The sequence below is a fragment of the Solenopsis invicta genome, chromosome 13 (genome assembly GCF_016802725.1).
Source record: "Solenopsis invicta isolate M01_SB chromosome 13, UNIL_Sinv_3.0, whole genome shotgun sequence".
In the NCBI taxonomy this organism is placed as follows: Eukaryota; Metazoa; Arthropoda; class Insecta; order Hymenoptera; family Formicidae; genus Solenopsis; species Solenopsis invicta.
Genome location: NC_052676.1, coordinates 6,372,160 through 6,386,194, shown reverse-complemented (window position 1 = coordinate 6,386,194; position 14,035 = coordinate 6,372,160). Strand labels below are relative to the sequence as shown.

The 14,035-nt window shown below is 30.6% G+C and overlaps 2 protein-coding genes across 2 annotated transcripts in view; one reads left to right on the top strand and one right to left on the bottom strand.

Moving 5' to 3' along the window:
• LOC105206459 (probable cytochrome P450 6a14) overlaps positions 1–14,035 on the bottom strand; it is a 193,787-nt gene that overhangs the window by 45,042 nt on the left and 134,710 nt on the right. The window lies entirely within an intron of this gene.
• LOC105206412 (glucose dehydrogenase [FAD, quinone]-like) lies at positions 53–7,942 on the top strand. The gene is given in 5 exon segments (XM_039456670.1): positions 53–737; positions 4,740–4,858; positions 5,050–5,411; positions 5,414–6,858; positions 6,962–7,942. Coding segments are annotated over 3 exon segments (1,935 nt in total). The 5' UTR covers positions 53–737; positions 4,740–4,858; positions 5,050–5,074; the 3' UTR covers positions 7,115–7,942.

Here is a 14,035-nt window from a genome sequence, read left to right as displayed (position 1 = left end):
TCTACTATGCATGGAACATTTATAAATATAATTAATCCATGTACATGTTTACGAAAATCTTAATTATTTCTAAATTACAATGTAGAACTATTGCAATATGAAATATATTACACATATTCAGCATGGTGACATGTTAAATAAAGAACCAAACGGTATCGAAATCATTATAAAATTACGAATAATTGCACTGAAAGCAAAGTTATGCCTGTAATAAGAAAGAAAGAGAACGCTCGAGACAGAAGAGGATACAGCGAGAAGAAGAGGAACCGAGAAAGAAACAGACAGGAAGACCTCCTCAGTCCCCACTCGTCGCCTTAGCTGCTCGAACGTCGAGTCTCCACGACGCACGCCGAATCAGCCGAATGCCGAGGAGTGGGGAGAGTGGATCTGTTCCTTCTGGCAACCGTGTGCTGCAAATCGGCGCTTCAACGGCATCACCGCCGTTGTAAGGGTGACCCACCCTTAGAGAGAGACGCTCTTACTTTGGCACACCATGTCTACTCTCACCACGGTGTGGCTGCAAATCAGCGCCTCAATGGCAACTCTGTCAGCGAGGTATAAAAGGCGGATACTAGCGTTTAATGCTAGATATAAAGTAAATTTTTCGGAATTCGGAGCATACGAGTTCCGCGGCCAATTTCTTATTGAACAGTTTTGTTGCTCAACGAGCAATTTTGCGACCATTCAACGTGCCCTAGGATCAAGTACTGACAAACAAATTTTGTGAGTTTCTAAAGGTATTGTATTTTATCTTTTCATTAATTTTACACTTTATAATTATTACTTTATAATTATTACATTTATAATTATTACATTCAAATATTTTGAGATTGTTTCAAGGTTCATTAGTTATAATTTGAACCTTGTAAATAATTTATATATTTTGAACATAAAAGATTTTGTTAATAATTATCTTGTTATAGTTACCCAAATAGCACACAGAATTTTTAAAAAATTCAGGTTTATGTTATTAATTCTGAGTTCTCTTTTATTTTGAAATGCAGAATTTTCTTTTCGTCTTAAATTGAACCTAGAATTCATGACATAATTTTGAATTTTTTTATTCTTTTTGAATTTTCTGTGCTGCGCGACAACACGTAACGATATTTCTAGCTGTCGTTAAGAGTTACCGAATCCCGCTACAGATATTTTGAGTTATTGCATTCTTTATTATATACTATTCGTATGTATGCATCAATGTACGCGCAACAAACTATAGAGGGTGTTCATTAAGCGCTCCATAGATGTCAGACGCTCGGTTACAGAACCAAGTTAAACGTACAGACCTCTGGTAAAAATTATTCTCAGATTTTTTTGTATCATTTTTCGGAACATCTATATAATTTTTTATAAAACGTTATAAACTCTAAAAAGTAAAGAAGTATTTTTTAAAAATTGTGAAATGAGAAATCAGAATATTTCAGAATTCAAATGCATAAAAAGTTCTAAGAAAAGATATAAACTTTTTAGGTATTTTTAATTGTATGTATTTCCGAAAAATGTTCCAATTCGTATAAAAATTTTATGAGAAAAACTTTAGCCAAGGAGATTTTGAGAAAAATATGATAAAATATGAAAAATTTCTCATAATTATGAAATCGTTCTGAGAAGTTATAAATTTTTTATTTCTCCCCTTAAAAAAAAAACTACAAGAATGCGAAAAAATTATTGATATACTATATAAAAACTGCAGTTTTTCAACAATATTCTAGTAATTTTTTCGTATTCTTGTAGTTTTTTTCCATAAGGGTCGTTGGAAAAAATGTAAGAAAACATTAGACAATCTGAAGAATTTTATATAATTTCACATTCGAGCATTCTGAGAAATTATGAAATTTCTTATTTCATATTTCTTTGGAAAGTTGAGAAAAAATATTAGATAAATTGAAAAATTTTTCATAATTTCTAATAGGATCGTTCTGATCGAGACATTATATTTTATGTTTTGGTGAAAAAATTTGAAAACAATTTCTCATAAGTTTACATAATTACTTATGAATTTGTGACAAGAGAAATTATGAAAAATTTTATAAAAAATTATGAAAAAAGTTTTTATCAGGGAAAACTGCATACTTCGTTATATTACAAAAAATCTGAGAAAAATTTTTACCAAGTGTTTGTACATTTAACTCGGTCCTGTAACCGAGCATCTAACATCTATGGAGTGTTTAGTGAACTACAAATGCAAGTCGGTAAGTCAACTCCTACGGTAAAACGTGAGGACAACCATTAATGGACATCCTGTGTGTGTGTGTGTGTGTGTGTGTGTGTGTGTGTGTGTGTGTGTGTGTGTGTGTGTGTGTGTGTGTGCGTGTGTGTGTGTGTGTATAGAGTCATTATTAATGACTGTTTCTACTTTTTACCATAGAAGCGCGCATTTGTAATTTCTAATATAATAATAGGGGAAAGTAGGTAAATTGCACGCACCTAAGGGAAATTTATCGCAGTGAAGTGATTTTTAAAGTTGAAATCGATACGAGTACAGAAATAGAAACTTTAAACATTTTTTTATCATTATGTATTGTCATATTGAACAATTTTTTATTTGGTAATGCTATATTCAGCAAAAAGAAGCAAGTGGTTAAACGAAAAAATTTCTCGGGCCTTGGGTAATTATACGTGCGGTTGGATAAATGGACGCGGAGGAAAAATGAGGTTATAGCCTATTCTTTTAACTACACGACACTGCACTACACTGTACTAGTGGCACTATAGTTGATCTCACGTGGTCTCACGCCTTTCAAGATGGATGCGTAAAATTGTCGACGGCGGACTTGATTTGATAAAAAAACAATTACTTGATGACTATTTAATTAAATTTAATAAACAATAGCTCAAAGAACGCAGGAAAAAAACGTACTTTTGTTAGGTATAACAAAATTAAACGAATAAAGTAAAAATACAGACTTATTGCCTTATTTTCTGAACGCCAAAATCGCAAGAAAAATCATGATTTTACTTTTTCTTATTTTTTCAATTAACTACGTTTTTAAATGATATAACGTATGGTTATATATTTAAAAAATGCCTTCAGCCTACAAATATCGTCGTGATATAATTTCTATTCATCGGGAAGGTGCCAAACCACGAAGCGTACAATTACCCAGTGCGTACAATAACCCTACTTTCCCCTATATTAGAAACACGTATCCGTCGGTAAGTCAAACTCCTATGATAAAACATAGAAACAGTCATTAATAATCACCCTGTATACAGGGTGTATGATAACGGTTGTCCCCACGTTTTACCATAGGAGTTGACTTACCGACTTGCACTTGTAGTTCACTAAACGCGCCTTAGATGGCAGATGCTTTGACACAGGACCGAGTTACACGTACATACAGGCCCCTGGGTGAAACTTTATCTCAGATTTTTTTTTGTATCATTTTTCAGAACATGTGTATAAGTTTTTATAAAACGTTATAAAATCTAAAAAATAAAAAAGTATCTTTTTAAAATTGTAAAATGAGAAATTAGAATATTTCAGAATTCTGATTTTATTAATCTGATTAATAAATAGAAGTAGTAATCTTAGTAATAAATGTAATATAACTAACCATGCACAGCTTTCCCTAGTAAAAACTTTTTTCATAATTTTTATAAAATTCTCATAATTTTTTATGTTAACAAGAAATTATGTGAACTTATGAAAAATTTTTTTCAAATTTTTTCACATTTTTTTTACCGAAACGTAAAATATAATATTTTGATCCAAACGATCCTATTATAAATTCTGAAAAATTGTTCAGATTATCTAATATTTCTTAACACTTTCCCCAAATAATATAAAATAATAAATTTCATAGTTTCTCAGAATGATCGCATGTGAAATTATGTAAAATTCTTTAGATTGTCTAATATTTTCTTACATTTTTTTTCAACGAAAAATAAAAAATTTATAACTTCTTAAAACAATTCCATAATTATAAAAAATTTTTTATATTTTATCATATTTTTCCCAAAAACATCCCTGGTTAAAGTTTTTCTCATAATTTTTATACGAATTAGAATATTTTTTAAAAATACTTACAATTAGAAATACTTAAAAAGTCTACATCTTTTCTTAGAACTTTTTATACATGTGAATTCTGAAATATTCTGAGATTTCTCATTTCACAATTAAAAAAAAATACTTTTTTAACTTTCTAGATTTTATAACGTTTTATAAAAAATTATACACATATTCTGAAAAATGATACAAAAAAAATCTGAGAAAAAGTTTCACTGGGGGCCTGTATGTACGTGTAACTCGGTCCTGTGCCAAAACATCTGCCATCTAAGGAGCGTTTAGTGAACTACAAGTGCAAGTCGGTAAGTCAACTCCTACGGTAAAACGTGGGGACAACCATTATCATACACCCTATATATATATATACTAAGAACCAAACCAAAACACCATTTAAAAAAAAATGTCTTCAATAATTTCATTTATTTTTAATGACAAATAAAATATTACATTAGTAACTTTTCTTTTCATCTCATAATAGACATGATTTATATTGTTAAGGAACATACAATAAGCAGTATAATCTTTAACGTTTCACAAAAATTAAGTTGTAAACAATAAATGATTTCTATTTTATAATTAGACGTTACAAGAATAAAATATTAAGCTATCAGTAAAAGAAGTTCAAGAAAAAATTTTGCAATATATCAAATTGATCAACATTATTCTTCCTGTTTTTCAATTTTTTCGTATTTTAAGCATAACAAATTTATTGCATATTATGGGATTTCAGAGAAATACTGCGGAGGGGATATATTAGCTTATAAAAATAGGAGGAAGGAAATTTAAACTCTTCAGATAAATTTTATCAAACTTCTTCAATAGTCGCGCGTGTCCTGATTGCTATATAAGGTAAAGTTTAAAAATATTCATATACAGTGTAGCTCAAATAAAGTGTTACAGATTAATATTGTCTTCTTATGCCTTTCAAAAAAAAAGTTTTAGACAAAAGGCGCAGGAAAAAAGATATTAAACTTTATTTGAGCTATCCGGTATGTTAAACATCAACACATGTCCTACTATTATATTTTATTCTATCGTAGATATTCAAGAACTAATTACTCAAACATGCAGACCAAGATCCTAAGTCTCCTTCACGTTCTCAGTATCGGTGCCATTATCAATCCGTTACATGGGTATCAGAATCAAAGCAGGCATTATAGCAACAGTAATACGGAATGGACGTTAACAAACTTACTAGAATTAGGTGTTGGAGCAGTGAACTTTCTCAAACAGAATCAACATTATATTGAACAGGAAGTACCGAACACGACACCACAATCCGGAAATACATATGACTTTATAATAATCGGTGCTGGTACTGCCGGCGCAATCTTAGCCGCAAGATTGAGCGAGAGTTCCCAATTCAAGGTACTACTGATCGAAGCTAGTATCGACGAGAACTTTTTATGGATATTCCAGTACTCGCTGCTGTCCTACAGGCGATTAATACCATTAATTGGAATTACCAAACCAAACCGTCCAACAAGTATTGTCGCGGCATGAAATATAATAGTTGCCCTTATCCGAGAGGAAAAGTAGTTGGTGGCAGTAGTGTGTTAAACTTCATGATAGCTAGTAGAGGTAGTGCCAAAGATTACGATCGATGGGCCGAGTTGGGCAATGAAGGTTGGGCATACAAGGACGTTCTTAAATATTTTAAAAAACTGGAAACATTTGATATTCAAGAGCTGGAGGCAAATAATACCTATCATGGTACCGAAGGACCAGTACATATCACTTCCCCGAGATTTCGTACACCATTGGCAGAAGCTTTTCTAAAAGCAAGCACGGAGATGGGATATCCGCTAACAGATTACAACGGGAAAAACGAAACAGGTTTCTCATATTTACAGACAACGATTATGAACGGCATCCGCATGAGTAGCAATACGGCATACTTGCATCCAGTACACGATCGCAATAATCTTTATATGACTCTTCAGAGCACGGTGACAAAAATACTGATTGACCGTATCACAAATCGAGCAAAAGGCGCACAGTTCATCAAGCATGGTAAAACTATAAGTGTGTTTGCGAAAAAAGAAGTGATTCTATGCGCAGGTGCTATCGAATCACCGCAATTGTTGATGCTGTCAGGTATTGGACCAGCGAAACATCTTACTAAACTGGGCATAGACGTAGTAAAAGACGCGCCAGTCGGCGAGAATCTTATGGATCATGCTGCCTTTTTTGGATTAACGTGGACAATAAACGCACCGTTAAATTTAATCCTATACGATGCTTTCAATCCCTTTAAAAATCCATTTGTTTCGGAATATTTAAACAAACAAACGGGACCATTAACGATGTCAGGCGGATGCGAGGCCCTTGGTTTCATTAATACAAAACAATCAGAAAGAGATAAAGGTTTACCGGATATCGAACTATTGTTTAACGCCGTTACAATAAAAGATTTTTTTCTTCCAAAAATTTTACTTAATCTTAAAGACTCAATATTTCAACAATGGTCCAAGTACCAAAACAGTTACGGTTGGAACGTTCTAGTAATATTGTTAAAACCAAAAAGCCGTGGAAGAATAACATTATTAGCTAATGTTAATGTTAAACCAGAAATTGTGCCAAATCTTTTTGACGACCCAGACGACGTAAAAACCATGATCGCGGGTATTAGAACTGCGATACGCCTTGGTCAAACAAAAGCAATGCAGACGTTTGACTCTCAATTGATAAATATTACGTATACAGAATGTAATAAGTACAAATATGATTCTGATATTTATTGGGAATGTGTAATAAGGATAATAACTGCCACGCTTTATCATCCTTGCGGCACTTGTAAAATGGGACCTATTGGAGACCCAACTGCTGTCGTCGACCCCAGATTAAAGGTATTTACTTAAAAAAAAAGAATGAATTAAAGTAAAAATATTTACGAAATATATCGTGAGTAGCGCAACGTGTTTTTATAAATTTATATGCAATGTTTTGCAGGTAATCGGTGTTCAAAGTTTACGAGTGGTAGATGCCTCTATTATGCCCGAAATTATATCGGGCCACACAAATATTCCTGTATATATGATTGCCGAAAAAGCAGCAGATATGATTAAAGAAAAATGGAATCTCTTGGTGAAATCACGAACATAATATACTTTCATGAAATAACTATGCGCATATGTGTGTATGAAAGATAAATATTCAAACAAAAAAATATTCATTCTGCTGTTATTGATTCAAATTAAAAAATTTAAAGATTAATAAAATCTTAAAATACATGTAATATAATAATACAAATACATGTTTATTGTCTTAAATAGCTTTCGGAATAAATGATAAAGGATGTTAAAGAAAAACCACATACAGTCACATGAAAACAACTTAAATGATAATACGTAAGAAAGGAAATTTTAAAATCTAATTAAACTTTCAATTGAATTGATTCTTTTGCTGTCTTATTATATTTACTTCATAATTTCATAATTATCTCGAGCACTATAATAAAAAAATTTAGCGGCGGTCTCCCAGTTCTCAATGTGGTAACAATGTATATAAATGGTAATAATGTATATAAAAAATAAATATATCTAAAAATTAATTATGAACTTTTAACACTTCTAACTTTTATAAAATAAATGACTTTTATACATGTAAAGTAATAGCCTTCTTTGAAATTTTATTAATCATTTCATTAAGAATAAATAATTTTTATAAATAATTCACGTTTATTGATCAAAATAGAGGATGCTAATTTAAAATAATATAGTATACTAATTAATATTGCAATATAAGAACTGTATATTAATCAAAGAAGATTAAAAATATAATAATTATGTATTTATATGTGTGAATGTAACATGTATTAATTTTGTATTATACATTGTTGTATCTGTTTTGTTAGCTATCAAAACATATTTTTAGAAAATATACTATTAAAAAAATTTACTATAAATGTTAATAAAAAAAATTTTTCAGTAATTAATTATTTTTAATAGTTTTAGCAAAAAATATTAAGTATCGACGTGGACTTTTCATCCCGTCACAATAGATACATGTTTTATCATGCCATAACATTTTAGATCTGCCAAAAATACAATGTCGTTGCATGAATTTCGATATTATGGTCCACTAACGGCACAATTCCGTTGCGGAATAAAAATATTAATTTTATCTAAAAACGAAACAAAATATTTTGATTTCAATAGACAGAAAAATATCTTTAGTAAGACATGTATCAAAAATCCGTCAAAGTCTTATCAGAAAGTTTCATAGAGCGCTGTTGTAAGCTTCGCACGTTGAAATTGTTACAAATTTTTTTAGAAAGTGACAAATGTATGTTTAAACATGTATTAGAAAAAAACATAAAAGTAACGGCGATGATGGTGTTTCCTAACAAAAAATTTATCAAATTAAATTTTGCATTATGACCTTTTTTATCTTTATTTAAAAAACATAATTATCTTTATCATAATTTGTACAGAAAAAATCAATGAGACTTTTGTCATATAAAACTAACGATTAAACCTAATAAGAACTCGTTTGGTCCAGCCGTTTTCGATCTGAAATCTGATAATGTTGGATACTCGCAACTAACTGGCTTGCATATATTATATTATATTATAGATACACGTGAAAGTCTTGCATAACATGTTATATTTAGCGCGAAACGTTATGATACATAATTCATAATTTGGAAAATTAGATGATGCAAGAGTAAAAGATATTAAGCTGTTACTTAAAGAATTTAAAAAAAGCGCTATTAAACAGGAAATTGCAGAATAACTGTAGCAATATTTCGATGTATTGCGCATGCGATACTGAAACAAGCTATCGACTACGACATGGAAAAGACATTAACTTATAAAAATGCGATGTAAGAAAAATATAAAAATATCGTTAAATTTTTTAAGCCTCTACTATACAATTGCACATAGACCACTATATATACTTAAAACTATAAGTCAGATATGTACTCGTATGTTAAACATCTAGGCACATTTTCCTATCATTGCATTTTACTTCAGATGTTCAAAAGCTAATTATTATTCGAATATAATGCACAAATGTTCAAATTTTTCATGTTTTCAATTGATATTATTGTCAATTCGCTACATAGGCACTCTAGCTGCATTCCGATATATACTGTCAATACATGTAAAAATCTGTAATATACGTAACGTAAGCTATAGACTTTTTGTACTAGTAGTGAATTTCAGAACGCAGCCTCTATAGTAGTTTTCTTAACAATCTATGAATGGTTATTACATCATAATTAACTAGTTTATTAGTAATGAGTTATATATGAACAAAAAAGAGTATCACAACTGGTAATGACTCATATGAATTAATAACTTTTTAATAAACAATGAGTGAAAAGGTCAACGATCTTGACCTTATGAAGAATCAAGGTCAATATCAAGATGTGTAAAGTAAATATTTATTTTGAATCACATTTTATTAAGTATATTTTCATGCCTTTATGACGTAAGCATGCGATCCTCGGGTGGGATGACTAATCGTGATTAATCAATGTCCAATTACGATTTCGAATAAATTGATCATTTTATTCTTGAATTAAGAAGACACATTAATCACAAACTATAGTCATCTTATTTAAGAACAGTCTTCATGGATTTTTGGACAATATAATCATTGCTGGATTGCTACAATAATTGTTATTCTTAATGTTACTGAAGATACCCAAAACATTTAAATACTTTTACTCAACGTAATTGCATTATAGTTTATTCAATAATTATTGCGCTGACTTCTATATACATATTAACCAGTTCACATCTCATGCAATTGAAATGTTTGGGGAGCCTATTTACCGTTTATAATATTGAATTAAATCTTATACGATAGTCACATCGGCAATATAGATCAAATAAATTATAGGTATACAACTCATAACAATATACTTTATCCGAAGGACGCTACGACACTCATTTGAGATCATAATAAATATTCCATCAGCATCCATACAGCGTTTCTCGGATGAGATGTGTGAGCTTGAACGAGTCATATTTCAAAAGATCATATGTTGTGAAAGAAATATTAAAAATATTTAACAAATTTAAAAATTTTCTTATTAAACATAAGATTGCCAAATAACCACATATTTTGCCATTTATATATCGTACATGTGATGCAATGATTTATATTTATGGTATGGAGGGGATACTAGCTTATAAACACGTAAAGAAAATCTAAAATTCTCCAGTTAAATTTTATCAAGCATCTTCTGTAGTCGCGCACATATCAGCTGCTATATAAGGTAAGGATTTAAAAATATAAGTTTGATATATAGAGGACGGCTCGAATAAAATAGACCAATATTTCTTTTTCTACACTTTTCGCCAAAAATACGTTTCAAACAAAAGATAAACATATATAGTCAGACTATACAGGTATAGTTTGAAGAAAAACAAATAAAATAAAATCAATTTTCAGAAAACTATTTTTTCAAGATTATTGTCAGGCATTGTTAAGCAAAATTATAAAATAACTCCAGTATTTACGAGCGAGAATTTACATTGCAAAAATCAGAAAAAGAAGTAAGACTAATTTACACAATTACTCTTATTTGTCTTTATGTCACATTTGTATCATGTTATATAACAATTTCAGTATTAACTGTTAATATTCGATAACGTTAACATTCGAATAACGAAATCATATTAAGTTGAATTGATTTGTTAACATAATAAATAACACAATTATGTATATTATAATCTACTTAAAATTATTATAGAAAATGTAAAAGGCTCAGAAGTTATATCGTGATATTCTTATAGACACATAATTATTTCTAGAATATTATACAAAATGATTAAAAAATAAAATATTATTAAAATAATACTCAGAGAATATTCAATACTTTTAATATTATTTTTATATTATGGGAATATTATGTTAATGTCATATGCCCATTTTTACATAATGTTCATAGTATTATTATTTTAATATGTGTGGAATATTGTAGAAATATTTTAAAAATATTGGAATCAAAAAACAATGTCAATTATTATGCATAACATACTTATAAAATTTAGAATTATTACATTTAAAAATTAAAATGTTCCCGACAAGTTAAATTATTAAAAAACTGAAACATTGAATAATATTTACTTCTTCAAATAATATTATCAAGAATGAATCATTTTTTATTAATACTTATTTCAAGAGTTTTATTTAATATAAGAATAATAAGCGCTTATTGAAATATAACACGTAAGTGTAAAGAGTAATAAAGTTTAGAGTTCAGAAGAACAGAAAAGCTTAAATCTTGTATTCTTTGTTCAGTTTATTGTCTTGTACGTTTCATTGGTTTCGGATATGCCTTTAGACCTTGCATATCGTTAAGACATAACCAAATCATTTGAATGTGTTAATTAGTCATGTTTTAATCAAATAAAACTATACATTTTGTCTAGCAAGTATTTTATGTACATAATACAGGAAAAACCAATCTTAATTTCTCAAAATTAGTCGATTATTTCTGTCGTCGGAAATTTGGTTGTTAGATACAAATTAATTTTTAAACTAATTGAGACGTCATTGAGACGACATAACGTAAGGTGAATCTATACGTCACATTTCGTTTGGAGCGGACAGGGAACTGATTTATGTAATTATTCTGATCATAAAAGAAAAACTATATACGTTAAAATACAATTACAATAAAATAAATAATTTATAAGATGTTTCATATTTTATATTGAAGTATGTCAGAATAAATTTGCTTACACGAAAAAAAGAATTTTCTTTATGTAAGCAAAATTATGTCTGTTTAAAATTATAAATTCTTCCAAGAAGATTTTATATTCTTGCTTATATATGAAACAATGAATTGGTGATTTAATAATAATTTTTTTCTATGTACTAATTTTTGTAAAATAATTCTATTTTAATATCTTTGTATTCAGACTAATTGAGTCACACTATGTAAAACAAATCATAGAATTTTGTTTTAAAAAAATGTGACTTTTATAATTTGAACAATCAACTTTTTCGAAAAATAATTTAGTCCATAAGGTGGATGATTTACATTTGAAGTGGTGAATCAAGAAGCGCGGTCGCGCCTATTACGTTAAGTCGCGGTTCGATTTAGTCTAATTTTTTATTTATTTCTCTCTATAGCAAGGTCACATGCGTTTGCACGTCGTCACTACTTTCAGTCAAATCGCTCCTAAAAGAAATTAACTTCGTTTCCTTGGTTCAAGTGTCCTTTCAGAATTTTTGTTCCTTCCCCTTCTAAATGTTCAACATTAAGAGGCGCGGTCGCGTCTCGCGGTATTTTTTTCTTATCTTATCTTTTTTTATTTTTCATTATCATCATCATCATATTCTTCATCATATCAGCGAGAGAGACCAGCCTCTTTTACACGAGTCAGCGAGTTCAACCTAACGAGATTATTCAGATCTCAGTAACGGCTGAACCGATCAAGTTCTGAGTAGTCTCAATCGATAGCTTGGGGAAAATTGCATAACAAAAGTGTTTTTATTTTTTCTCTCCGTGCCGTACGTGCGGATATATTGCGACGCAAAGTCCAAATCTTGACGTTTTAGATGTAAGAAACGTCGTCGTCGTCAACGACCATCAAATCTTGTCCAGTACATCTTTTCGACACGAGTACCGAGTGGCGCTCGTTATTAGCCGTTCTATCATCACGTGGGGCAACATGTGACCGTTCCCATGAGCATCATGGCCGTATACAGTGTTGCCATCTTAGTTATTTTATAACCAAATCGGGTCTTTTTTAAGGTTTGTTTGGTTGGAAAAATTTCACGTGGTTATTTAGTTATAAAATCTGGTTATATCCTCCGTTAGTGATTTTTTTAGTTTTTTTTTCTTATAGGACGGCCATATTAACAAATGCTCATAGCAGTGCTGTAACGTGAAATCTGAAACCCCCTACTCTGTAACATCTCACTACCACATAATGTAGCTTATGCAGAGGCGCTCAATGCCAAGCCGCCGATGCACTAATTTCGTATTCGATCAGAGTTCTTCTTTGACTCGGTATTTAATGTGGCAGTGAGATCCTTTCGTCACAGAGTAGGGGGTTCAGATCGTTTTAACGGCACTAGCTATCGATAAGAATTTGGTATCATTAAATGTGTTTGATTCTTGTTTGAAAATGCCAAAGGTTCCATATACACAGAAATTTCGAGCCGAGTGGCTTACGAATGAAGTATGCTGTGACTGGATTTCTTCCGAAAGTGACACTACAAAAGCCTACTGCAAATTTTGCAGATGTTCAATACGTGCACGTTTTGCAGATATCAAAAGCCATAGTGAAACAAAAAAACATATAATGAATTCCGATTCTTTCAGTAGTTCTAGACAACGCAAAGTTTCTTTTCCAGTTTTGAATAGAAATGGCTTGGAAGTAAACAAAGCTGAAGGAGGACAAGCCTTGTTTATAACGGAACATTGTGCAATTTTAACCAGTGATCATCTCACTGAATTGTGTAAACGTTCGTTCTCTGACAGTGAAATTGCAAAAAAAATGACTTTGAAACGAACAAAATGTTGTGCAATTATTAAAAATGTTCTTGGGCCTCACTTTCAATTAATATTAAGAGAAGACATCGCAGATCAAAAATTTAGTCTTCTCCTCGATGAATCAACTGATATTAGTGTAAAAAAATATCTCGGAATGGCTGTGAAATATTATAGCAAAACCACAGGAAGATTCGTATCTACTTTTTTAAAATTAGTGCCACTAGTTGAATGTAATGCCGATGGATTGGTTGAAGCCGTAAAAAATACATTGAAGGAATTTCAATTACAACTTGCAAATTTGATCGGAATCGGCACCGACAATGCCAACGTGATGGTTGGAATCAACAATGGGGTATACCAAAAACTCAAGCAAGAAGTACCATCATTGATATTAATTAGGTTAGTAGTGGTTTCAATATTTCTATTTCTATTCAATTTTCCTTTTTTTTCTTTAATACCCATAGGGCTGCATTCGAAAATTCTACTCGTCGGGTAGAGTAACTTTGAGTGATCAATCAGGATGAAGAAATCTTGAGATTTCTTATGATTTCTTCAACCTG